The 25,903-nt window shown below is 47.3% G+C and overlaps 1 protein-coding gene across 35 annotated transcripts in view; it reads left to right on the forward strand.

Moving 5' to 3' along the window:
* The window catches only part of TCF7L2 (transcription factor 7 like 2), a 198,232-nt gene extending 179,349 nt beyond the window's left edge, over nt 1-18,883 (forward strand). For 6 of the 35 annotated variants that reach the window (XM_066238245.1, XM_066238227.1, XM_066238225.1 and 3 more), the window contains 7 exons: nt 2,953-3,093; nt 3,636-3,795; nt 4,219-4,326; nt 9,147-9,195; nt 9,765-9,815; nt 11,072-11,144; nt 16,672-18,883. In XM_066238245.1, coding sequence (XP_066094342.1) covers nt 2,953-3,093; nt 3,636-3,795; nt 4,219-4,326; nt 9,147-9,195; nt 9,765-9,815; nt 11,072-11,144; nt 16,672-17,095 — 1,006 coding nt within the window. In that variant the 3' untranslated portion in view covers nt 17,096-18,883. Of the gene's footprint in view, nt 1-2,952; nt 3,094-3,635; nt 3,796-4,218; nt 4,327-9,146; nt 9,200-9,764; nt 9,816-11,071; nt 11,149-11,810; nt 11,885-12,736; nt 12,759-16,671 lie in introns of those variants that run through there. The other 29 variants (XM_066238228.1, XM_066238229.1, XM_066238235.1 and 26 more) reach the window with 15 other exon arrangements.
* Nucleotides 18,884-25,903: the final 7,020 nt, after the last annotated feature.

Consider the following 25,903-nt stretch of genomic DNA (forward strand, 5'->3'; position numbering starts at 1 on the left):
AGCGGGGCCAGGACTTCTCAGAATTAAGTGATGGGTCATTATACTTTAAACACCATGGAGAAGCCTAGATTGGCAATTAAACAGCTCTTGCTGACACTCACTTGTGCCACCCTGTGACCCCCTTTAGATTGAGATGTTGGAGCTCCGGGCCCTCAGCCCGCTAAATTGGCGCAAGGCCCTTCTCCTGACGAGAGCGGGCTCTGAAATCTGCCGACTTCAAAGGGAGAGAGATCATGTATAAACCATAATGTGGGTGCACCGTGGCTCACAAAAAATAAGGCAGGAAGAGATGAAATGTTACAAGTGCAAGGGGGAAAATGAGAGAATAATGACAAACCTAATGCAACTCAAAGCCGGATTGTTGCACAGGAAAATGCATCCTACTGCTTGTGCATAAAATCAAGGCCGGCAGATGACACCCAGTTAACAGAAACGTGTCAACAGTGAAGTAAAGTGAGAGTGAGTAAGAGAGAAGCCCCTGAGACAGCCAGAAACAAAAATTAGTTGTCCTTAACAAGTTAAGATGCTGGCTTGGAGCCATAAAAGCAGACGGGGGTATATAATGAGCTGCTTAGAATTTTTAGGGTGTTTATTGCATTGCATGAAACAGTTGTCTGCGGAAAGGAATTTCTTAAGGAAGGTATGCATAGAACGCTTCACACCCATACACACACAGAGACTCTTTCTCTGCTGTACGTTTTTCAGATAGACAAGGATGTGTACAGGTATGCAAACTTGGAAGTAGTTGTTCTTCATGGCTATGTTGGCTTTTTTTTTTTTTTTCAGTCCAAAATGTGCTCAAACCGTGCTGTCTCCCTAGGATGTTGGGTACACTGCACACATGTGGTTTATCTTGTGTTTTGTATCTCTCTCTCTCTCTCTCTCTCTTATCTGTATATACATTCTTGTTCGGCAGGAACAGAACATACATATTTGAGTAACGTCAAGCCTTTAAAATTCGCAGTAAAAGCTGCCCCTGCATTCACCCCTTGCCCCAAAGGGCTTCCAAGAGCACATCTTCCTAACCGAGTATGTGGGAGCCCAGCAGCCTCCCCACGGGTGGCTCTCCACTTCTTCCAGGCGAAGGGCGTGGAGATTGTTTGATTTTTTTCTTTCTCTCTCTTATTCTCATAATCTTCATATTCTTTGTCTCTCTCAGTAGATGCTTCTTTTCTTCTTTTTTGAACTCTAAAAGGACTCATATTTTTATTAAACCATGGCCTTCATACCCAGCTTGGACACTGGCTTACATTAATAGAGGCAGAGGCAGAGGCAGAGGCAAGAGAGGGCCACATCAGGAAGGAATTTCTGAGTCAAGTGTCCACTGTCATTCTAGGCCCCTGTCAGAGACCCATGTTACTCAATGTGTTTTCTCTGTTGATGGATGCAGATTCAGTCAGTACTTTAATTTTTCATCATTTTCCAACTTTACGTTGGTTACATTAGTTTGGTTAAATGGAAACTGTTTTCATCTCCAATCCATCTATGGAAAGAACCCTGTAAACACATACAAGATCCTTTGGAATTAACTGTCATGATAAACCTTCAGTAGCACCTCCCACCAGAATGGGCTTCCTGAAGAGAAGGTAGTCACTCCCTAGGTGGTGCACGGGGCTGAACTGTGCTCCCTCTGCTCACTGGCATAACCTTGGAAGGCTGGAGCTTGGAGGCTGCCATTCTGTTTCCTTTTGGTGTTCTACCCTTTTTGCCCTTTGCCCTGCTTTTCTCCACGGTAGCATAGAGCAGGTCCTCAAATAACATCTTTCCTTTAAATGCCACAGGAACCTCACTCTCATTTACAACAGTTAGCCCGTGGTCAAATTGGTTTAGTTATCTGTTATTTTGCTTTCAAGCCTCAGAAACGGCCAGTGACTTTGAGGATGGACCACAGGTTCCTTTAGGAGGGCTGGCTCTCCTGAGCCAGTACAAATCATAGTGACTCCAAGCAGATCAGAACGCGAGAGAGCTGTTTGTCTGATCTGGTTGTCAGTTTACAGATGGGCCAAGTGTATTTTGAAATGAGCTCTTTGTGTCCTGGTTAGTTTGCATGGTTGGGAAATGCAAAGTCAGGGAGTAAACAGGGTTTCAAAGGGCTTTCCTAAAAATAAATAGTACCAGAGGAGACAACGCAGACTTTGTTATCTTTACTTACTCTTTTGATAATGATCGTGTAGAAGGTTAATGCATAGGCGCTATATTAAATAAAAGTAATTTCGGGATCTTAGACTTTCAGAGCAGGAAAGGGTATACCAATTAGAATTCAAAGCGCATGTGTAAAATTGTGCATCTTGTTTTTGCATTTTTCCATAAGGAGATTCAAACTTATTAAAAATGTCTGTGACTTAAGATGAGAACTAAATGGGAAACATTTGGAGTTTCTCCCCCTGTCTGCCTCACTGTCTCCCGTTCCTGTCAAAACAATGGGGAACAGCAGCAAAAGAAAAAATAAAAACTGTGCTGCACTCCCATCAACAGAATGAGGCCTAATGAGGCCTGTGCGGTGTTGTCAAAAATGTGTGTATACTTCAACCGCATTAATATTTTATTTGGCTGTCAATACACAACAAAAGATGTCACCTTTCATTCTGGCGCTGATGAGGACTTAGGAAATTGTCTTCTTAGATGCCACTAATAATACCTCAAAAAGCGAGTGGACGTGGGATTTGCAGCAGGTCATCCAAGCCTACTTTTCCCAAGTACATCAGTTAAATTTGTCTTTTGCTAAAGATGTTAAAAATCATAATGTCTTGTGTCAGTAACAATAATGAAGGGGAAGATTGGCTTTAATGACATTATGAGTATCATTATGTTTAATTTATCGCTAATTAACGCTGACAGGTTTCATATGGCTCGGGTTGCTTTCATGTGAATGTTACGTGCTGTGTTTTTTTGTTTTTAGTTGTGTGTACACGTCCCTCCATTCATTCATTTTGATTCTGACGATTTACACAGCTTTCTGTCTTCTAGGTTCCCTCCCCATATGGTCCCGCCACATCATACTCTCCACACGACGGGCATCCCCCACCCGGCCATAGTCACGCCGACGGTCAAACAGGAATCCTCCCAGAGTGATGTCGGCTCGCTCCACAGCTCGTAAGTGTCGCTGTTCTGGTCGCTTTCTCCCTCGCCATTGCGCTTAGCCCGTGGTTGCCAGGCTGGTGGGGTCCTGGGTGGGGGCTCTGCCCAAGGTTGGCGTGCACGTGAAATTCCAGTGAACACACAGCTTGGACGGGCTCTGCATTTCTAGGGAGAGGAGAGAATACACAGGCTGGGGTAGAGAGGACTCTCTGTGGTGTGTGTGTGTGTGTGTGTGTGATACACACACACAGCTGGACTCAGGTGAACACAGCTGCAGGTGCTTTCCCTCAGTGGTAGCCTGGGAGAATCGTGTGTTTGTGAAACTTGAGGAAGCGATTACAAAATCCCTCTGTTCTCACCCCAGCCCCTCCCCAGGCTGTTCTGTTCCATTTTCCAGGGTGGAGGAGAGCCAGAGTGGAAGTGTGCTTTTCATTCAGAACTGCTGGGTGTGGGTGTTGAGAAGCTGGCCCGAGGGGCTCTGTGCCCAAGGGGGAGAGGGGGCCTTGGACCTCACCATAGTTTATGAGGTTGTGTCTGTCCACTTTGTCTACATCCAGAAAGCATCAGGACTCCAAAAAGGAAGAAGAAAAGAAAAAGCCCCACATAAAGAAACCCCTGAACGCGTTCATGTTGTATATGAAGGAAATGAGAGCGAAGGTCGTTGCCGAGTGCACGTTGAAGGAGAGCGCGGCCATCAACCAGATCCTGGGGCGAAGGGTAGGCAGCCCCTCCCTGGGAGAAGAGGCGGGGCGTGAACCAGGACGCAGCGCAAGAGGGTGGGGTGATAGAATGTCCCCATCCTCACTCGTGTGGAGAGGCCTTCTCCTTCAGCCACACTGGAGCTCCTTCAGTGGTCTTCCTAGAGTCAGGACCACCCACTCCATATTGGAATGGCCACAGCTGTAATCCTCCCCTGCCCCCAGAGACAGGGCAAGTGATGGAATGACATAGAGGACAATTTACGTTTTGTTCGAGCACTCCTGTTAGTGCCAGGACCCTGCAGACTGTAGGTGCCTGCAGGTTATACGATTTCTGACGGACATAGCTGAAAAAGAAGCACTGTTCATCCTGCGGCCACAGTGTGGTTGGTGATGTTTTTGCATGTCTCTCTCTGTCTCTCTCCCCCCATGTTCCTTCCAGTGGCACGCACTGTCTAGAGAAGAGCAAGCAAAATACTATGAGCTGGCCCGGAAGGAGCGACAGCTTCACATGCAGTTGTACCCCGGCTGGTCTGCACGGGATAACTACGTAGGTGGATCCCTTTTCTCAGAACGGGTCTGTAGACGTGTTGGGTGTCCAGATGGACTAAGGGAGTGCCAGCTGCCCGCGTGAGTCAGGCCTCAGAACCGTTCAGCCTGCCCACTGCTGGGACCGTTAGCATCTTGTCCAAGCATCAGACTTGGAGGGCCTTGTCTTGGCCTGCAGAATGGCTCCGGAGACATTCTAGGAGCAGGACAGACTGCTGTTCTAGTGTTCCAGCGCAGGACCCAGGTCAACTTGGGGCTCTCCACACCTTCTTGCCTATGTCTTTGAAGAGGCAGGGTTCTAGACTGCTTCCAGTGGGGCTTATGTGTGAATCAGCAGTGGTGTTCCTATAGGGAAGTGGGTAAGGATGGAGGGAGAGAGTTTTAATTCCTCACAGATTTTCCAGCAGGGTCTTCCCCTTTAAGAGGAAGAAACAAAACAGTTGCCTTACTCCGTGGTACAGTAGAAGTTGGGAGCCTAGCTTATCCGGAGAGGGGCATGATGGGAATATCCTTGAAAGTGGCCAGTAGTAGTCATCCTTTGGCAGACACCAGAAAGGGTAGGGCAAAGGGCTGTGTCTTGTGTGCTCTGTGTGTTCTGGTCTCTGCCTGCTGCAGGATGTGCCTGAATTCCTGTCCTGGGTTTTAGGAAACACTGTAGGATTGTTGTTTTACTAATTGCCGTGGTTGTGACACTTGTGATTCTCCTCCTGTGAACACTCTCCTCTGAGACCTCTGTTACCTCTCACTGTTCTTTCTTATTTTCCATTTTGCCCATTAGCTTAAGCTCTAGGCTCTCTCTCTCCTCTCTAGATAGATAATTGTCTCTTATTTTGCCTGCTATCTTATTACATAGCGTTTGGTATTATGAAGTGATTTTACCATCTACTTTGGCAGGGGGAAGGGGGAACAAAACTTGTCTAAATGCCAGCCACAGGCTTACTGTCCTGTCCTGTTTCTTGCCAGCGTCATGGAGCCATGGGTGATGTTTTCACCGGGTGGTGCTCCCTGACCTAACTCTCCCATGGACAGTGTGTGAGGCAGGGGAGCTTTCTCTGCGTGCTGATGGCAAACTTACTGTGTACATGGTATTGTGGGCATTCCGAGTTACATCAGACCTATTGACCATCTCAGAACTTTCCAGCCATCAGAATTCACAGCGGTCTGCCTTCTGCTTGCTTAGGCTTCCTGTCCTCCTGTCGTGTACCTTTAAACATGTGCTTGCTCGTCTGCTCTTGGCGGCGTGGATGAAGAAGAAAGGAGAACGGAGACGTTTGGGCTTTGAACTCCCACGTGGTCATCACCGTGCGTTCCCCACCCCTATCTTCCTCCAGGTCCCACTGCCCTTAGCTGCCAGCATTAGACCCTATTCTTCCTGGGAGTTGAACCCAGCATGAGTGCTAGTATCTCTCTGTGGCACGGTGGCTCCGCTCGGCGCCCTTGTCACCTACAGGTGGTCATTACAGGGTCTGGACTGCATGGGACCTTTCCATTGGTCCTCAGCATGTGTGCAACAGGGAGGCCTTTCTTCTGGAGTGACAGAGAGCAGGAGAAGGGTGCTGTGCTTCCACAGGCTTGCTGCCGCCCCGCCTGACCCTGAGAGGGAGCCTCCGGCAGCAGGCCGGCCCTGCAGCTTCTGCTCACACCCCTGCCTCATTGTAGGACAGCGCTGTCCGGTGTCAGGTCAGAAGGTCTTCGAGTTCAGCGCCAGCTTCTACCTGCTACACACCCAGTTCTTTGAGTAATCTAGAATGGTACCATCAAGAAGAACCTAGCTAGCCTGTAGATACTATGTCCCTAGTGGGCATTTTGGGTCATAGTATGGCCTTCCATGCACAGCAGTGCGTGCAGAGTGTGCACTGCACAACTCCGGTGTGTGACGTTGACTGTGAGCTGTGTGCATGGTGCCCCTGGCGTTGTGCAGGGTAAAATCCCCACAAAGGTACAAGGCCCTCTTTGTGATAGCTTCCAGGGAATGCTGCAATGATTTACTTGGTTAGACGAGGTGTTGTCCTAGGCTTTTTGTGACGTGCTTTCTAAGTTTTAGAAGATCCGTGAGGCACTTGAAATGACTAGCCCAGTTTCACATTTGGAAGGGGTTTGGTATAGTAGGGGAACTGATAAGCCTCGGAAAGGTCAGGCAGGAGGTCTAGGTTTGGAGCTAGTAGGGTTTTCTTTCTCCTTTAAGCGGTACTGTCAGATGCCTGTCATGGCGGCTCTTTACTCATGGGTGTGAGTGCATGTGCTCCCTGTCCTTTCTATCTCTCTTCCTCTCTTCTCCCTTCCTGCTTTCCTTCTTCCCCCCCTCCTCCTTCCCCCCTCCTTCCTCCCCTCCTCCTCCCCCCTCCTCCTTCCCCCCTCTCTTCCTTCCCCCCTCTTCTCCTTCCCTCCCTCCTTCCCTTCCACCTTCCTTTCTTCCTCCCTCTTATTCCTTCCACCCACCCATGTCTCAGTTAACAGTCTTTGGAGCAAGAACCAAGACCTAAGGCTTATAAGTGTACACTTCCTAGTATTTTTTTTTTCAACTGACTCTTGTAGAAGTTTATATAAATTCCTTTTGTCATTATAAAGTCCAAAAGGTTCTTCTGGAAAGATTTCTGAGTTAACCTTGTGCCTCTTTAATGCTCCTGCGTTTCCAGCCACGTGGTGACAGGAGCCTTCCCGTCACCTCCTCAGCAAAGTAGAGCTGAGTAGGAGCACGTTTGGCTGGTTGGACTTGGGTGCGTTCTGGAGCACGTGAGGAAACTGTGTGTCCCATCGTGACATCTGAACCCAGGCGTTGTATTAGAACATGGTTTCCTTTCTAGTTCTTCTAGATCAGGAGATGAATCCTAGGCCAGCTGCTCATCTCGAGTAGTTCCTCACCACCACCATATTTTAGGGCTTCTGTTCGTCTTGGTTAAACTTAGATACTGGGGGGTCCGCCTCCCTTGAGACGCATCTCGCTCTTCACTAAATTAGTTTTTATCAGGTTTCTTCCTGTCACTTTCTGATGAAAACACAGTCCCTGTTCTTGAGAAACCTTTAGTCTAAATGATCATTTTCTCAGCCAGGAATACCTCAGTTATCTCTCCTAAACTGACCTCTTCCCATGGGGAGTGGAATTTTCAACTGCCTTTTTAGAACGTATTGCAAGAGGTTGGAAATGGGTGAGTGTTGTGTTAAAGGTGACTGAGAAGTTTCGGGGTGTGTGGGTGCAGGTGTTGCGGTGCCTGGCAGTGTTTTTACTCCGGGCTCCTCGATGGACTGGAACGAGGGCCTCCCACCTGTTCCAGGATGGCCAGGTGGCACTTGGCTCCTTACATGGGAACAGCACATGCTAAAGATGAGGCACTGAACTCCCTTTCTCCCTCCCTGAACTGAAGGCCAAGACAAATTCCCAAGTGGTACGGGCTCCAAGAGCTGGGATAAGAGATGGGCTTTCTCTAAAACAGTTCCCTTTCTACCCTTGGGTGAAGCTAAAACTCGGTGGCATCTCCACCCTGAGTCTCCCCTCCCAGGGCCTTATGTATGCTCAAGTTTTCTGCCTGTCATCGTCCTTTCCTCTTCTGGAGTTGATGTCAGCATACTATGAAAACCTTTAGGCGAAGGTTGTGCTTAGATATTCAGACACAAATGGAGATGTGAGAGCATGCCTTTTGTTGGTGACATTCGTAAACACGGGGCGGCTCTTATGGACAAGACTGGCCCTGATGAGGTGAGGGAGAAAGAGCTTCCAATCCGGAATGAGGTGGTCACCTCCACAGCATATCCTCCTGTCCCCACTCCACATCTGCAACCACGGGCACATGGTCAAGATTTCAAGGAGGACCAGGTTGGAGAATGTGAATGACTCCATGCAGTGTGTCACCTATAATCAATTAAAAACCTCAGAGGGTGAGACGTTAAATACGTAGGCAGTGTAGCTCAGTGGGTACAGGCTGTGGAACCAGGACCACCTGAGTTTCTTCCCTGGCCCCACCATCTGCTAACTTTGTGATCTCAGGAAGGTCAGGAACCCTTCTGTGCCTCTGTTTCTTTATCTGTAGAATTGGAATGGTGATAATATCTGTTGTTCAGTGTGTGAGGATAAACGAATCAATATGCATGGCACACTTAGAATCACGGCTGGCACATAGTATGTACTCCATAAACAGCTGTTATTACTAGGAGTATCAAAGTCATGATATAAGAGGGGAATGGATTCAAAGTCCTGTCCCCTGTTTTATGGGTGTCTACTCAACAGTTTTGAAAGGAGCTCAGATGATTTCTGGCTTTCTTTTGCCTTTTTTTCTTCCCCCTTCTGTCTTTTAAAACCAAAGCCCACATTACAGCTTTAAGAAAAGCCCTTACTTAAGCTTTTACTTTTTGATTCAGAATGAGGACCTTTTGGCCTTAATAAGAGATTCAAGTGAGGCAGGGAGGCCTTAGGTCCCCACAGCCATCTCAACATTCACTTGTCCTTTGGCAATGGGCTCTTGGGCCACTTCCAACCCTGCACGTCCACACCTCCGGAATCCTCCTCATCCCTATTATGTAACCAGATGCTCTGGGTCCGGTTCAAGGACGGACATAGTGTGTGGGAAAAAGAGGACTTCTCCTTACCAAACCCCATCAATGCCTTCTCTCTTCCTGCTGGGCAGGTGTCCTTCCAGTCCGAGCACAATACATTTAGGCATTTGGAATAAAGGTGGGGGGGAGGGTTGGAAAACACTCAAGGCCTGTGTGGATGGATAGAAAGAGCAGGGTGCTCCCTTCCTCTGGCCTCCTTTCCAGGTGAGCCCCAATACCCTCCTCCCCATCTGTTTCTAGAAATAATTCCCTGTGTTTTATCTGTTCATCTAGGGGAAGAAGAAGAAGAGGAAAAGGGACAAGCAGCCTGGGGAGACCAATGGTAAGTCGGAATAATGAGGCCGCAGGAAGGAGCGGTACTCTTGAGGACCACTCTTTTATGTTAGGTTTCTGTCGGGGGAGGCAGGAGAAACTCAAGGCCAGGACATTGTGGGAGGAACCCATGTAGCCAGCCTTTTTGTGTATGCATTTTAATTAATTGCTTCATGACTGCCCTTTTAAAGCTAGTAACATTCATTGTTGCATGAAAAAGCACATTGTAATTCTAGTGGAATGTGTTTTTAAATAACTGGAGAGCAGTAGGCATGCCTATGCGGGGTTTATACAGTCTGCTTATTCTGTGTCTGAGCAGCCACAAAGAAAGAAGGGGGCCAGGGGAGTAGAAGGGGTGTGTGTGAGTGTTTGATATTAACTGGGCTGTTCCTGAATGTTCCGATGCATGCCTTTACAGTGGTAAATTGCACCCAACTTAAATTAAGGAGGTTTGTCATTCTCTAGAGGAAATTAGAAATACTGCATAGGCAATCTCAGAGGTCCCCTGAAGAAGGCCAGGCTTTTACAAGCAACAAAAACCATTTTGAAGGCTTTGTATAATTTGTTCTTTTTTTTCAGAACACAGCGAATGTTTCCTAAATCCTTGCCTTTCACTTCCTCCGATTACAGGTGCTAATGTCATTTTGAGTCGTTAAAATAGTTGCTAAACTGTTTTTTAATTTTTCTTGCCATTATAGTTTGATTAACATTTAAACACGTATGACATTTGAACATTTCTTTAAAATGACCATCTATACTCGGTTTTGTATGTTTCGGTAGAATTTTTTTTTTTTTCCTCTCAGTTGCTCTTGTTGTTTTTCTTTTTAATTTAATTTAACTTTTGCTTTGTTTATTTATTTATTTACTTTTCCCATAACAGTTGTTTAAGCAGTGATGACAGTGACTTAGTTGAACTAACTGTGCAAATTGAATATGCAGTATTTCTTTAAAAGAGACTGGTTAAAAAAAAAATGGAAGGAATTCAGTAATAAACCTCCTTAATCTAATGGCATTTTTTTTTCATTGCTCCCACTAAGTTTTCTCACGCAAGCATGCCTCTGCAGTATGATTATTTTTTTCCTTTGCTTTTTTTTTTGTTTTAGTTTTTTTTCTTCCTTTTGCTTTTCTGCTCATCATTCGTAAGCCCACTAGCACTTTACTGACTGTACCTGCTTAAATGCTGCTATGAGCTCCGAACTAACTCTTAACAGCTCATTCACACAGCCTGTGTGTACCTTTATCTGTTCCTCTCTTAATATTAATCACGATAGACTAAAGAAAAGAAAAGATGGACATTCCAAAAGCTGCAATATCCCAGTATCACCACCCTTTTCTTTCTTTATTTCTTTCTGTTTGTTTCATTTTGTTCTGGTTTTATTTGTAGTATTTTTCTTTTTCAACTGTTATGCTCTGAGAAGAAAAAAGCATGTTACAAACTTAATTCCCTCCTTTGCTTTATTTTCTTCTTTAAGAAAAACAAATTGAGAGCAAAAAGAAAAAGAAAAAATGGAAAGTAGAACCAAAAGTGGAAAAATATTATTGAAAGCTAGTTTTCCAGTTTCTGACTTCCCTTTATCTGCTCAAACCAAATCGGAGAGACAGTCCTTAATGAAGGGATACTGCAGCTTTATTTGCAACAGCTAATTTCATAAGTTGAATAAGAATGTGACTTTTTTTACCTTTTTTTTTTAATTAAAGTTAAAAATCGAAAGTCAATATTTTGTAATTTAGTAACCAGGTCATTGATTTATTCCCTTTTTTATTTTTATTTTTTTCTTATTTGTATCTTTCTCTCCCCCCTCCCTCTCTCCCTCTCTCTCTCTCTCTCTCTCTCTCCCACATCCTCCTCCTCCTCCTCTGCTCGCTTCTCTCTTGAACTCATTCAGACCTGAGCGCTCCTAAGAAATGCCGAGCGCGCTTTGGCCTTGATCAACAGAATAACTGGTGCGGCCCTTGCAGGTGTGTATAGATTCCCAGATTCGCTGTGCTGGTTTGCAGCTGGTCTATTGGTCCTTTCCCCTCTCTGGCCTGTCGCTTTGTAGCTCTGTGTGTGGATCTTAGGAGACACGAGGGCATGGGACACTGCTCTGTGAGGGATGTGCTTGTTCCTCCGCTGCTGCTAGCCAAATGCCACTGTAAAACAGCATCACCTGTACCTCCTCGGGTCAGCGACAGCAAACCCCAGCACGCCCCTCCCAGGGAATGTTGCCTGCCAACCCCATTCCTCATGACAGCCCAGGATGGGGCTCAGTGACATCCACTGTAATCCTGGCCTAGGTAGAAGCAAACAATGTCACCTTTTCCCTTCCTCTTCTCTCTCTGTTTTTATTTATTTTTTCCTTGTTGTTTTTTATTTTTGTTTTTGTTTTGTTTTGTTTTTGGTTTTTTGGTTTCTGGTTGTTTTTCTTTTTCTTTTTCGTGTGTGTGTGTGTTTTATCGTTTTGTTTTATTTTTTTTTTCTTTTAACTCATAGAAGTCCTTTCCTTTTCATGCCCTTGGTGAGGGAAGACAATCACATAGGACCGAGGTGATGTAGAAGACAAATCAGCTGTAGCTGAGATTTTACCTCCAACTGAGCACGACCCACCATTGTGTTGTATTTTTGTGTTTACCTTATGCTAACAGATGCAAATACTCCAAAGAAGTGTCGGGCACTGTTCGGGCTTGACCGACAGACTTTATGGTGCAAACCGTGCAGGTATATGACCACTGCGAGGCTTTTGGGAAAATCAAAGCATTCTCTCTTTCTGGTACTTTAGTGTGTCAATATATTTTGACCCCGTTCCCATCTATTCCCGCACTGGCATCAATGACTAATGATCCTCATTCTTCAAAATTTCCTTGCTAATTTATGCCGTGTCCTCTCCCCCCACTTTCTCTTCTTCTCCTCTTTTCCTCCCTCCTCTTACAAACAACATAGCCCTGGTGATAGGGTCTAGACCACAGCCCTTTTGCTTTAAAAGCCGGCATCCTGGAACCGGCCAGGCCCTATGAATACTTCCGTGGCCAGTACGCTGCGCATAGAATGAGCTCAAATTGGCAGTGATAGTATTCCCGTGCACTCGGAGTCAAGACAATTGGAGAAGTGCTCTGGGGCAGGCTTTTTTTTTTTGGTTTTTATTTTGTTGTTTTGTTTTATGTTAAAAAAAACAAACACATCACTGTGTAGAGGAGCTTGGTAGCTGACATTGTTTTACAGTGCTGAACGGAAGCGTGGCATTGACTGGCATGCACCAGCCAGAAGGACTGCGGAAGTGAGTCCTGCAGTCCCAGAATGCAGTGCTGTGAGCCTGCAGGATGAGAAATACATACATCTCTATTTAGAGAGAGAGTGAGAGAGAGAGAGCGAGCATTGATTCCAGAGTGAATCAGAAGCATCCAAATTAAACACCTGGGTTTCCACCTGCAGGCTTCCGTCCAACCTGTAATTTCAGGGAAGGTGTAGGCCCTTCCTTCTTGGTGGAGGGTTACCAACTAGTTCCTGTCTCATTACCTTTCCTTTAATGACCACGTTGGTTAAATTTGTTGTTTCTTTGTTCTGATACAAGCAGTCTTTGAATTTGGAATATTATGATGGTAGGTATCTCAACACCCAAACACGCTTCTCTGTTTGTAGTGCCTCCCCTGTCACGTGTCCCTCGCCTCCATGCCTTTGCCATGTGTTCCGTGTTTAGACGTTAGATCAGATGTCCATCCCATCACGTGCATGCCCACGACTCTTCCTTGTCTCCTCCCCCTCCCCCGACGCCTCAGGAGAGATTGGCGAAGTGCCTGGCGTGAACCACACCTCTAGAGGAGAGAGGGCCTGAGAGTCTTGTTTGAGGGACAGGGAACTCCCCAGGCGACCCTCTGCCCAGCCGAGTGAGGGTGGGGGCGGGGCTCAGGTGAACACCCAGCAGAAGAGGGATTCGCAGTCATTCTACAAAATGACAGTGTTCACAGAGGTGACAGATGTTCTTTCCACAGCCCTTGGGCCTTCTGTGTGCAACTGAAAAGGGTTTCCTGCTCGAGGGGACCAGAGATGCTAGGTATTCAGTTGGGGCTAGCCAGGAGGACAGGCACCTTACTTGCCCTGTCTGTGCAGGCAGTGAATTTGCCTCAGGACTATATGTGCCCAGTAGGAAGGTAGCTAGCGGGGGAATGTGTCCTGAGACGCCCTGCTGAGGCCAAGGGTCCACTCGCAGAGGGCCTCTCACAGTCCGTGGAAACGTGTAGCCGACACCATGAGTGTGCCTCCTGGCTGGCCGTCTGGCTTGTGTATTTTATTTGTGGGAGGTCAGTGGTGGTTTGGACTCACTTTTTTTGCTTTTTTGGAAGCAGTTACTGCAAGTTAGACTTGGCTCTTTTTTTTGGTAGTGGTGGGCGGGTGCAGGGGGAGTTGAAAGTTACCATTACTAACAGGGACTGGACGGACAGGACAGTCTCTTCTCAGACACAGCCCACACCCTGCCTGAAGCCGTGGTACCTTCCTCAGAGACTAGGGTTTTCATGACATTTTTACCCAAAACAAAAACAACTGAAAACCCCCGCAGCTGCTGCGTAAACCCGGTTGCCTCGAGCGCAGCGCGGAGGGCCGGCCGTGGGAATGCCACACTGCGCAGGTGCGGACCTCCTCGCTCCCGGAGCCCTTCCTGCCGGCACCGTCAGAACCGTCCTGGGGCCGTTTTCCTCCTGTTGGGTGTTTTTCACCCTCCAAAAGGTGTTAGCCGGGACACTGCTGCTCTTTTAGGGGCATCACTCCAAAGCAGGATCAGGAAGAACCCTTTTTCCTTTCCCCATAAACCCTGTTAGAAGCTAAAGATGGATTTTTAAGAGGCTGCCCCTTGGTTTAGAGATGGAAGTGTAGGTGGGGGAGGGTCAAGATGATGGGTTTTTCTTCAGCTCTTCCTCTTTGCCAGGATCTGGCTTGATGCTAAATCGATAGGACAAAAATGTGTCTTTAAACAAGAAAAGTTACAGAACGAGGCGTTTTCCGGCCCGTCAGAAATGTGTGTGTGTTCCGACTGCCTTTCGCTCAGCCAGCTATGAGGAGCATCGCTGTCATTCATAGTCCCCACGTCCCATGCTCAGAAAGCCCCCACTCATCCCCACGACACACACACACAAACTTCCGCGTCACGGGGGGGGGGGGGGGGGGGGAGGGGGCAGGGGGAGAGGAGCATTGGGCAGGCTCCTAGCCAATCAGGGCTCCGTGCTCGGGCACAGGGTTTCTAATTTTATTTGACATTTGAGGACATTTTTAACAAGATTCTGTTTTGAGCCCACCAAGTTGCTTTTCCCATCTTTTCACTCTGCCCTAATATAGCATGGAATGCTGCTTGCTGTCATTCCTTGTTTTCTGTTTTTCCCCCTTTTCTCTCTCCCTCTCTTCTGTCTCCCATTTCTCCCTGTTGCCTATGCGCCCCCACCCTGTCCCATCCCCCACATTTAACATGCATGGACATCTTAGTTTTTTGAGCATGTTTTGATCTGCAGGCTCAGGTGGTTTAAAACTCTGAGGGGCTTATTATTATTTGTCTTGGGCTTCTGGGATGGGAGCAGAGCCCACAGTCTATTTCCATCTATCCCAGAGGAGAAAAAGGAACCATGTCCATTGGAAGGTGGGGGGTGGGCTACCCTAATTCCCCTAGAGTTCCTTCCCACCCAGAGAGGGGATAGATAGATCCCGAGACCACCTGCCCATGGAACTCAGCCTCTGGGAGTCAGGGGAGACCCAGCATGTCCCTCCTATTCTTCCCCTTCCCCTCTCCCTGCCATCTTGCTGAGTCCACGCACCCCAGGCACTCAAGGGCATAATCGGACAACTTTGGGGCACAGACCCAAGTAGGAACTCATTACACCCCCTGGCCCTCACTGGCCAGTGACGACTGACAGTGGTCGCCTTCCACCGGGCAGCATCTCACTTCCTTTCTAGCGATGGAAAGCCGGCCGGCGCTCACACACTTGTTTTCAGATGGGGTGCTATCCGCCACGATTCTGACTATGTTCTCCTTAGGTCAGCACATTCCCTGAATCTGCATTATTTTTATAGCGTGAGCGGGGTTGACCCCAGGATCACTGTTCCTACCAAATATTATCCCATCGGACGGGGATTAAGAGGAAGAGAAGCTCTGAGGTCACACGCTCCGTTTCTTGAATTGATTTCCCCAACCTTTGATGATAAGCAGGAGAGGCTGTGAAATTCTCATTCCGATTTCTTATATAAACAGGACACAGAAAGGGGAGATTTCTGGTTTTGGTACAGGGCAAAAACAGACAACAATAACAACAGCAAAAAAAAAATCAGTCTCGGTGGTATAAACACTGACCAGGATAACCCAGACCCAGGAAGGTCCCTGCTGCACCCCGTGGTACTTCTTCCGTGTCATCGCTTCCTTGTGGCATGCTGTGCCCTCCAGCTGCTGGCCTCGGCGCCCCTCCATGCCATCCTCACCATCTCTCCTTTCCAGCCTTCTCACTCTGGGGTGGGGGAGGGGAAGACCCCAAATCTTTAAACCAAAAAAAACAAAAACAAATCAAGTCTGAATCATAATTTAATCCACAACCTGCAGGCCATACAACCAGTTATTCTTGTTCCTTTGGATCATTTTCTGTTTTTCTTATTCTTCCCCCTCCTCCACCTTTGTTTATCCTCTTCTACCTGTTTTTTGGTGGTTTTTGTTTTTTTTTTCTTTGTTTTTGTTTTGTTTTTTTTTAGTTGATTTTGTTTTATTTTTGTTTTCCCCTTCCTCTTGCCTGATTCTGACCTCTCTTGATTTGGTGTGGTTCTTAACAGACAAGCCCAACAGCTCTCTGGGCGCCAGCAGCCTGGTGGTGCTGGTGGAGGTGGCGGTGGCGGTGGCGGTGGTGGTGGTGATGGTGGTGGTGATGGCGATGGTGGTGGGGGGGTGAAAACTTGAAGCCTCTTGCTAGCACTGCCTTCAGCTCTGTGGGCTCCATAGTCAGCATGTTGAGTTTCATATTCATACGAGGTGCCTGGGAAGGAGCTCTGTCTTTCTCTTCACGCACATGCACGCACATGCAAGCAAGCGCGCGCGCGCACACACACACACACACACATACACACACACACCATTGGGGGTGGAGGTGGGTGGGTGGGAATGGGGGTGGGCATGATGAGTAGATGAGGGAATGTGGAAGCCTGAGGAGAAATGACAAGTTTTCTAGTTCAGCTCACTTTCTGACAAATCGATGCCACCTCCTATAGGGGGCATCTGTTAGTCTGCTCACTTATATTTGGGCAGGGGTGGGAAGCAGGTAGGTAGGGAATTCTAGGCGGTGAACCATTCTGGTCACCAGAGCAGACTTAGGTGCAGGCCACAGTGAGCACGGCGCCCCGTGTAACTGTTAACAGCGCTCTGGCCGCTGGGTGCGCCGTCTCCGTGGGGCCTCCCGTCAGGTGACTTCAGCTTGACTCTGAGCGTTAGGTAACTCTCCCTTGGCACCTTTGCCCTTTATTCACAGAAACTCTCTCCCCTGTTTCTAGGAGAAAAAAAAAGTGCGTTCGCTACATACAAGGTGAAGGCAGCTGCCTCAGTCCACCCTCTTCAGATGGAAGCTTACTAGACTCGCCTCCTCCCTCCCCCAACCTGCTAGGCTCCCCTCCCCAGGACACCAAGTCACAGACTGAGCAGACCCAGCCTCTCTCGCTGTCCATGAAGCCCGACCCCCTGGCCCACCTGTCCATGATGCCTCCACCGCCCGCCCTCCTGCTTGCGGAGGCCGCCCACGGCAAGGCCCCTGCCCTCTGCCCCAACGGGGCCTTGGACCTGCCTCCCGCCGCTCTGCAGCCGCCAATCCTGCCCTCCTCGTCTATTGCACAGCCGTCGACATCTTCCTTACATTCCCACAACTCTCTGGCCGGGACCCAACCCCAGCCTCTCTCCCTGGTAACCAAGTCTTTAGAATAGCTTTAGCTTCGTTAGCCCCGGTTGTTTTGTGTAGTGTTTCATTTTGCTTTCCTTTTATTTCTCCCCCCTTTTGGAAAGGTTTCGTTTTGTACTCTTTAATTTCGTGCCACGTGGCTCTACATTAGTTAATGTTTATCGAGTTCATTGGTCAATATTTGACCCATTCTTATTTCAATTTCTCCTTTTAAATATGTAGATGAGAGAAGAACCTCATGATTCTACCAAAATTTTTATCAACAGCTGTTTAAAGTCTTTGTAGCGTTTAAAAAAAATATATATATACATAACTGTTATGTAGTTCGGATAGCTTAGTTTTAAAAGACTGATTAAAAAACAAAAAGGAAAAAAAAAAATGAAGCAATTTTGAAGCAGCCCTCCCGAAGGAGTTGGTTCTGTATTATTTGTATTAAATACGAGCTTGCGAACCAATCATTTTACTACATCTGGTTTTTAAACCGTAAGGGCACACGACGAATGCAGTGCCGCTACCTTTTGGGTTTTTTGTTGTTGTTTTTTTTCTTCTGTGTGAAACAACTTTTATTGTGATGTTACTTGTTATTGTTTAAATGTACAGAAACAAAGGGTTAAAATGTGTTAATATACCTTGTTCCATGGTGTTGTTCTTTTTGGGGGGAGGGATGCTACTCCACAATGAATGGAATCACGACGCTGTTGGACCAGTAGTATTTATTGCTTTAGAGATTGCTCGTCGAAGCCGTACGTCGTCCCTTTTAAAATGTGTTTTCCTTTTTCTTGAAACTGTATAAAGTTTCCCCCTCCCCCTTAGCATCAGCATCTTATATATAACAACTCATTTGTACAAGGTTTTTAAGTTTATATATAAAATGTGTATATATTTTTTGTTTCCCTTTTTTTGACCCTTTTTGTGTGTGTGAGCGCGTGTGCGTGTGTGTGTGTGCGTGTGTGTGCGCGTGCTGTATGAAACCCAGACGCCGCCAAATGGACATGAATAGTTGCATTAAAGGATCAGTAGCATTAACCCAAGTTGCTTTAAAAGCCATTATGTGAAACAAGACTTGAAAATTAGCGAGGGAATTTTAGCGACGCCGTGTGAGCAGCGGTGGGAACCATCCCGTGTCCCCCTTTGAACTCGCAGTCGAGTGCCCCACCCCCGAGGACGTGGGCCGACTGTGCAAAACTTTATGTGCCAAAATTCTCAGTGACTTCAACTTTCTCCCTCTTTTTGATGCTGTAATTTTTGTTCATCATGTTTTGCTGTGATGTTACATAGGTAGATTTGTATGTAGTTTTAATGTCACCTATAACAAAAGATGTGTTTGGTAGCAGATTGTCCAGAAAGCATTTTAAATGAAGAGGTATAAACCCTTAAGGGCCAAAATTCTGTATATTAGATTACTCTTAAAGGAAAAACCGGCTGCCGCTTTTATGTTACGCGGACGACATACAAGGAGGTAGCAAACTTTAAAATAAAAAAATAAAAAAAATAAACCTAGGCATGTTGATGTTGCAAAATGCTGTATAAAGCCGAAACCTGTTCATTCAGTGCCATTGTAGTTGACATGAAGCGATTGTAAAACTGTCTCCGATTTCTCTCTGGTTTATTAAAATGCTAACTATAACATTTTTTTTGTGTGTGTGAATACCTTTGAATGTTTCCTAACAGTTGTGATGTTACTGTTCCGTTTTATGCTCTTATTCCAATTTCATTTTTAATGGTTTGGAAGCCATTTTTGTAATGAATAAATGTTCATGCTGTACAGTATCTGTAGCATGCCGTGCTGGATTAATAAAAGCAACTTAGTGTGTGCAGAGAAAGGCTGGTCACTCGCTTCTGTGGTTTGCAGTTTATCTCGGGGGGGAGGGGAGGACCATATCTGCGTTCACCACGGGACACGTGTTCCCCAGGCTGGAACTGGAGATCACGTGGCTGGCATGGGGCGGGGGTGATGGAGATACCGAAGGGTGGTCTTGAGGGGTTGAGTCTCTCACTTTTTTGAAATCCCTGTTTGGCGTATTTTGTGTCTTTTAAGCCCCGTTTCTGAAAGCCAAGCACATGTCACTCTTCTGGCTATGAAACAGCCGCTCTGATAGAGCCTCGTGGTCCCTCTCACAGTACTGAGCCCCCCGGGATTGAATTCCGGTTGATGAGACAGTTCGTCAGGAGCGGATATGAAACTGAGGACCATCGATGTGAATGTGTCTTAAGTTCCTTCTGAGAGGCGCAGGCTGGCTGAACGGACAGGGCGTCAACTGGAAACCCATTCTCTGTCAGAGCAGCTGTTGAGCAAGAAACTGTTTAGAAATTGAATCGAGGTGATTTACCTAGAGGTTTGTTTGGAGAAGTCTGTGGGACCCAAGTTTCTTTGGCTCTGGCCTGGCCAGGTTGCACGGTCATTACCATCACCAATCGAGGGGCCACGATGAAGACCTTTCTAAGGTTTCTGTGGCGTTCATTTCTCAGACCGACTAGGACAAGTGGGTGGGTCTGGTGTTCACTAATCCATGACAATCAGACTTCCAAAGGACGTGATCTCAGTGGGTGTGGAGGCTGTTCGTGTCGCTGCCGTTGTTCCTTAAGGTTACATAGTGTTGTCATCTGGACCTTCAAGTTCATCCAAAGCTCTGCTTCGTGCTTGCTAGTTCTTGTTAAACAATCTCGGTGTTTGTGTTTGCTTTTGCTCTTGTCTTTCCATTGTCAGGGAGGAGTGATTCTGGTTGTCCTTCCCCGTTTTATGTTGTGCACTGGCCCCCAGTGAAGTTTGAAAACACGCGAGAGCAGTGTCCATTTGCAGTGTGTGCGGTGTGCCCAGCGGCTTCTGCGTGTTCCTGCAGTTCATCCCGACACGCCCCCTGCACGCGGTGGACGCTCTTCTGCCCCTCTGCCCTCTGCTTTGTGTTCTGAAACCCGGTTCAGAGACTGAGGGTTTGCGTCACGTAGCATGCAGGGTGGCAGAGCGGGGACTTAGAGTCCTATCTTATTGCAAATCGGTGCTCTGGACCCGATGTTGTGCCTCCTTGGCAGTGAAGGGTGTCCTTCCCCGACCGTAACCGCAGTGGCGCCTCCTTGGCCCCACACGCTGGCTTCTCCGAAAGCCAGACTGGAAGAGTGCGGTGCCTGCAGCACTTCTCCCTCGGCCTGGAAGGTTCTCTGCTCTGCTCCTGCAGCCCTGCTCCCATTCCCTAGCCGAATACACCCATCATCCTCGGGTCTCGGTGCCTGTGTCAGGGTAGACGAAGAAGGTGAGGGTCACGTCCCTGCAGTGTGGTCTGACAGCTTCCTGCTTTCCCCCCCTTTAACGCCTTCACCCCTGGCCCTGTCATGGATGTGGCACCACTCAATGCTGATGACGCTTTGGGCCGGGTGTTTATTGTGGAGGGGGCCTGTCCTATGTGTGGTAGGATGTTAGCATCCTTGGCCTCTCCCCACTAGCTGCCAGTACCCTCACTTCCTCCCCAACCCCCTACCAGCCATGACAACCAGAAATGTCTCTCTAGACATTGCCAAATGTTGCCTGAGGGGACAAAAGCACTCGTGGTTGAAACCGTTGCTCTAGAGAACTCTCCAGGAAGACCAGACTGTGTCTTTTGTGTCTACTGCCACCTACTAGGGTCCTGGTTCAGTGTCTAGTGCCTAAGGGTTTGCTCCACACAGATTTGTTGAAGGAAGGAATGAACCAAGTTGGCTAACTCAACACCTGGATTACGGGACGCAGGGGAATGGAAATGTTCCGTAATGCTTCCAAACTCTCTGTTCTCAGAAGGTCCGAGGAAGGCATCAGTTACTGCCACCATCCTTTCAGCGTGCTGGAATGTAGTTCATCCCTTGTTACAAAGGCAAAAAATAAAATCCAGGTGGGAGTAGAGTCAGTGCCTTGGTCATCATTCGGCCTGAGTGCAGATCTCAAAAATGCACAATATAGATCAGCTAGCTACATGCTTCCTGCCCTCCCTCCAACTTTAGGGACCTTCTTTAAACCCTAATATGGAATTTGACACCCCGCTCCCGAAGCTTGTCTTATTCTCGACAGTCTAGGTTCCAGTCTCCCAAATGGTAGCCCAAGACCTCGCCCTTTAGTGCTCCTGTGCCCACCAGTGTGGTTTCTAAAGCCTCAAGAGTCTAAACGGAGCCTCTTCCAGTTGGAACCATGAAAAATGGATCTGAGGGGTGTGGGTTGGTATGGAGAGACCCTGAGACAACATCTAGGAGCCCGTCACTCTCAGTCTCTGAGCCCCATGTCATGCCTGCCTGGTGGGGCCTGGCCAGGTCAGTCTGCATTTTAGGAGAGTGTATTTGTTTGCTGTGACAGCTGTAACAAGTTAACACAGACTTGGTGGCTTCCGTCAACAGCTGTCCCAGCTCTGGGGACCGGAAGTTTGCTCTCCTTATTTTTCTTTGGGATTCTGTGAGTCCTGCACTTCAAACCCAGGTTAGAGAATCACAGGGGTCTAGACACATCCTCATTGTCAAGGGACCATGGCCCAGGATTCTTGTGACTCACCTGCAGTGATTCCTCTTACCTGATATTTCATGGCCCTATGAAAATTTCTTCCACTGTTTGGGGATCTACAGCTCTGGCTGGGGTGCATTTTGTGGCACAGAAATGTGTTTTTAATTAAACCTCTTTAGAAAGAAACTAAGGAATAGCCTAACATTCTTGTGAACAGTGCTCGAGGCAAGTGCCGGAACCCAGCGCTGGGAAGCGTAGGAAGCAGGGCCTTGGATTCAGTTTTCTAAAGAGCCCCGTTGGGTGTCGTCGGCTCCTTTGTCTCCCTTGTACAGGTCAGTCCAGCACCCCCGGAGCGTGGCCACGGCAGACCCTGCAGGAACCCTGGTGCAGCCCCGAGGGTCAGCATGGGAGAACTCCGATCTGGAGCATGCGGTTTTGGGGGTACATTAGATGGGAGCTGTGAGTAGGCACATTGATGATTGATTCATTCATTCATTCATTCAACAAGTATTTTCTTGTACACCTGTTTGTACGAGGTGCTGCGCTAGGCACTGGCACGGAGGTCTGGGGCAGTTCAGCTTGGTCGCTGTTTTTCCCGCTGAGCTCAGGCCCTCACCATCCTTGAAGGAAACGGGCCATCCACATTCCTGAGGCCTGGACAGTGGCTCACCTGGGACGTGATGTCGTATAAGGATAATGATGGGAGGAGGTGCTAAAAACTCTACCTGACGCGCCGTAAGAAAGAAGGAAATCTTATCTTTTGCAACAACATGGATGGACCTGGAAACTATTATGTTAAGTGAAATAAGCCAGGCAGAGAAAGAAAAATATCATAGGACCTCACTCATTTGAGGAATTCAATGGACAATGTGAACTGAGGAACAGAATTGAGACAGAGGCGGGATCAAAGGGACCAGAGGGAAAGTGGACAGAGGGAAAGGGGATGAGAGGATGGGATCAGAGAAGGGAAAGAGATTAGTGAAATTATATATACATAACAGTGTTATAGAGAGCAGAAAAGCAAATCCTGGAGGGAAGGGCGGAGGGCGTGGGGGGTGGCAAGAGGGATGTTGAGGGGAACACGGGGGTGGGGGGATGTATTCGGTGGGACACTGGAATCTATGTAAACACAATAAATTAAAGTCAATTAAAAAAAATCACAAAAACTCTACCTGAGCTTAGCTTCTCATTTAATCCACGTGGGGATAGAAAGCTCTCGTATGTTCATTTTACAAATGTAGAACGTGATACATAGGGCGATTAAGGGGTTTTATCAAAGGCACATGTGTGGGAAGCATTGAGCCTAGGATCTGAAGCCAGGCGGCCCGCCCCAGGAGCCTGCACAGCTACCACCATGCCCTACGGCTCCTTGGGAAGACAGGCCGTCTGAGGAGCTGGAGAGAGGCAGTGGGTGGAGGTGGTTGGATTCGCAGCCTGGGCTGTGAGAGAGCCCCAGGCGTCTCTCTCCCTGTCGGTGCAGGAAGAAGTTTCTTCTCGTTCTGGTCTCTGTGCCGTATTGCCTGAAAAGACCACTAATCATTACACGGCTTGAGCTGTTTTGGACTCAGCGGTAGAGGTTGTAGAACCCTAGAATTGGAAGAAAATTAGAAGTAATATGTATTCTAATATCGTATATACATATTACCTAGGTTCCTCAGATTGACAGGCAGGAAACTAATGCAGCGGATCAAGGCCGGCATTTTAAAAACATAAAATGGAATGAAATAAAATCTATTGCTTTGCCCCTCCTCAGAGCTCAGCTTCAGTGAGGTCTCCTATATTAGTTGGAGTAGGCTAGGCCAGCGCTTTTCAACCTTTTTTATCTCACGGCACACATTAACTAATTACTCAAATTCTGCAGCACACCAAAAAATATATTTTTTTGCCGGTCTGACAAAAAAAAAAAAAAAGGGTATGATTTTTATTCATTTTCACCAATGGCTATTGTTGTGTTGGTTGTTGTCATTTCTTTTTAATTTGATGCTCTAGGGTAGTGGTCCCCAACCTTTTTTGGGCCACGGACAGGCTTAACATCAGAAAATATTTTCACGGACCGGCCTTTAGGGTGGGACGGATAAATATATCACGTGACCTAGACAAGCGTCAAGAGTGAGTCTTAGACAGATGTAACAGAGGGAATCTGGTCATTTTTAAAAATAAAACATTGTTCAGACTTAAATATAAGTAAAACGGAAATAATGTAAGTTATTTATTCTTTCTCTGCAGACTGGTACCAAATGGCCCACGGACTGGTATCGGTCCATGGCCCGGGGGTTGGGGACCACTGCTCTAAGGGAAAAGTCAGGTGTGGCATGTTTTAAAAATTCTTACGGCACACTGGCTAGAAATCGCTGGGCTAGATTATGCTGCTGTTAACAAACAGACCCTAAAATACCAATAGTTTAATGAAGGTTACATCTTAGCTGTCTCAGAGACATCTCCCAGCCCCATGGGCGAGGGAGAGAGTAGAAGACCACCAGGACTTTTTTTTGTGTGTATTTTTCTGAAGCTGGAAACGGGGAGACAGACAGACTCCCGCATGCGCCCAGCCGGATCCACCCGGCACGCCCACCAGGGGGCGATGCTCTGCCCATCCGGGGTGTCGCTCTGTCGCGACCAGAGCCACTCTAGCACCTGGGGCAGAGGCCAAGGAGCCATCCCCAGCGCCTGGGCCATCTTTTTGCTCCAGTGGAGCCTCGGCTGCAGAAGGGGAAGAGAGAGACAGAAAGGGGAGGTGGAGGGGTGGAGAAGCAGATGGGTGCTTCTCCTGTGTGCCCTGGCCGGGAATCGAACCTGGGACTTCCGCACGCCAGGCCGACGCTCTACCACTGAGCCAACTGGCCAGGGCCCACGAGGACATTTTAGACATGGGAGTGACGGATGTCGCGGCTGCCCATATCCATTGAGTAGAACTCAGCCACGAGGCCCACTAAGGGCAGAGGCGGCTGAGAAGTGTTGGGAAGCACACGGGTGTGGATGAGCACCGATCACCTAACCCACCACTTCCTCGCTGGTCCTAGTCTTCTTTATCACCCCTTTATCACGTGCACAACACCGCTTGTGTCTATCACACACAGATGGGAAGTTATGTGCTCATCTATTTGTCTGTCGGTTTGCTGCCAATCTTCCCTTCGCTCTAGACCAGGGCTTGTCAAACCATAGCCTGCAGGCCAAACCGGGCTGTTTTTGTAGGGATGTGAGTTAGGAACAACTCCACGTTTTTAAAGAATTGCAAAAGAAGAAGAAGAAAAAGAATTATTTTCAACGGAGACCGTGTGTGGCCCCAAAGCCTAAAATATTTACTCTCTGGCTTTTACAGAAAAAGACTGCCAACCCCCGCGCTGCTAGGAGGGAAGCTTCTAGAGTGAGCAGAGGGGGCGTCTCCTTGCCTGCCACTCTACCCACAGAACTAAGAACAGAGTCTGACACCTGCACGTGCTCAACAGATACTGTTAATGAATGAAACTTATTTTTAAAGGGTGTCTTTTGAGGAGCAAAAGGTTTTTAATTTAATCAAGTCTGAATTATCAATCTTTTATGGTTAATGCATTTAAATCCCACGTAAATATTTTATCACTCCAAATTTATGAACATATTCTCCTTTTGAAATTTTTTTTTAAATTTGTTGAATTTAGAGGCGGAAAAGAGAGACACACAGAGAGAGAAACATTGATGTGTTGTTCCCTTATTTATGCATTTGTTGGTTGATTCTTGTATGTGCCCTGTATGGGGATCAAACCTGCAACCTTTGGCGTATCGGGGCAATGCTCTAACCAACTGAGCTACCTGACCAAGGCCACATTCTTCTTTTCTTCTAGAAGCTTTATTGTTCTAGATTTCATATTTAGGTCTATGGTCCACCTGGAATTCATTGCCGGTCTACCGGCATTGGGGTTTGGGTTCCCCAAGATAAAAATCAAGAAGAAACCCCAGAGAAAATTTCAGACAGATTTTATTAAGCTTATGCTTGAGCACAAGGGAGGCAGCACAGAGGAAAGGAAAGCTCTGAGCTGGCTCGGGACCAGTTCTGCTTGACTGTTTTTATAAGCTGGGGATGGAGTGGGCTTGCATGAAAAGACAGGCTTTTTGAAAATGGCAGGTTTGCGGAATTTTATCTGTCGGTAGAAAAGGCAAGCAGTTAGAAGGGAGATAATATTCTCTCTTTTTTTTTTTTTTTTTGAACAGAGAGTGGAGGGGTGGTGACCTTCTTGTGGTCAACTTATCCTTCTGGCCACCTGGTCTTCATGTGACTTCCTGGCCACCTGGTATTCTTCCATTCCTGGACACAAGTCCCTATACTGTCTCAACATGAGGCAGGGGTCAAAGTTCATTTTTTTCCTCTGTGAATATTTGACCTAGCATAATACAAATGACATAC

This window comes from Saccopteryx bilineata, chromosome 7, assembly GCF_036850765.1.
Source record: "Saccopteryx bilineata isolate mSacBil1 chromosome 7, mSacBil1_pri_phased_curated, whole genome shotgun sequence".
Classification (NCBI taxonomy): domain Eukaryota; kingdom Metazoa; phylum Chordata; class Mammalia; order Chiroptera; family Emballonuridae; genus Saccopteryx; species Saccopteryx bilineata.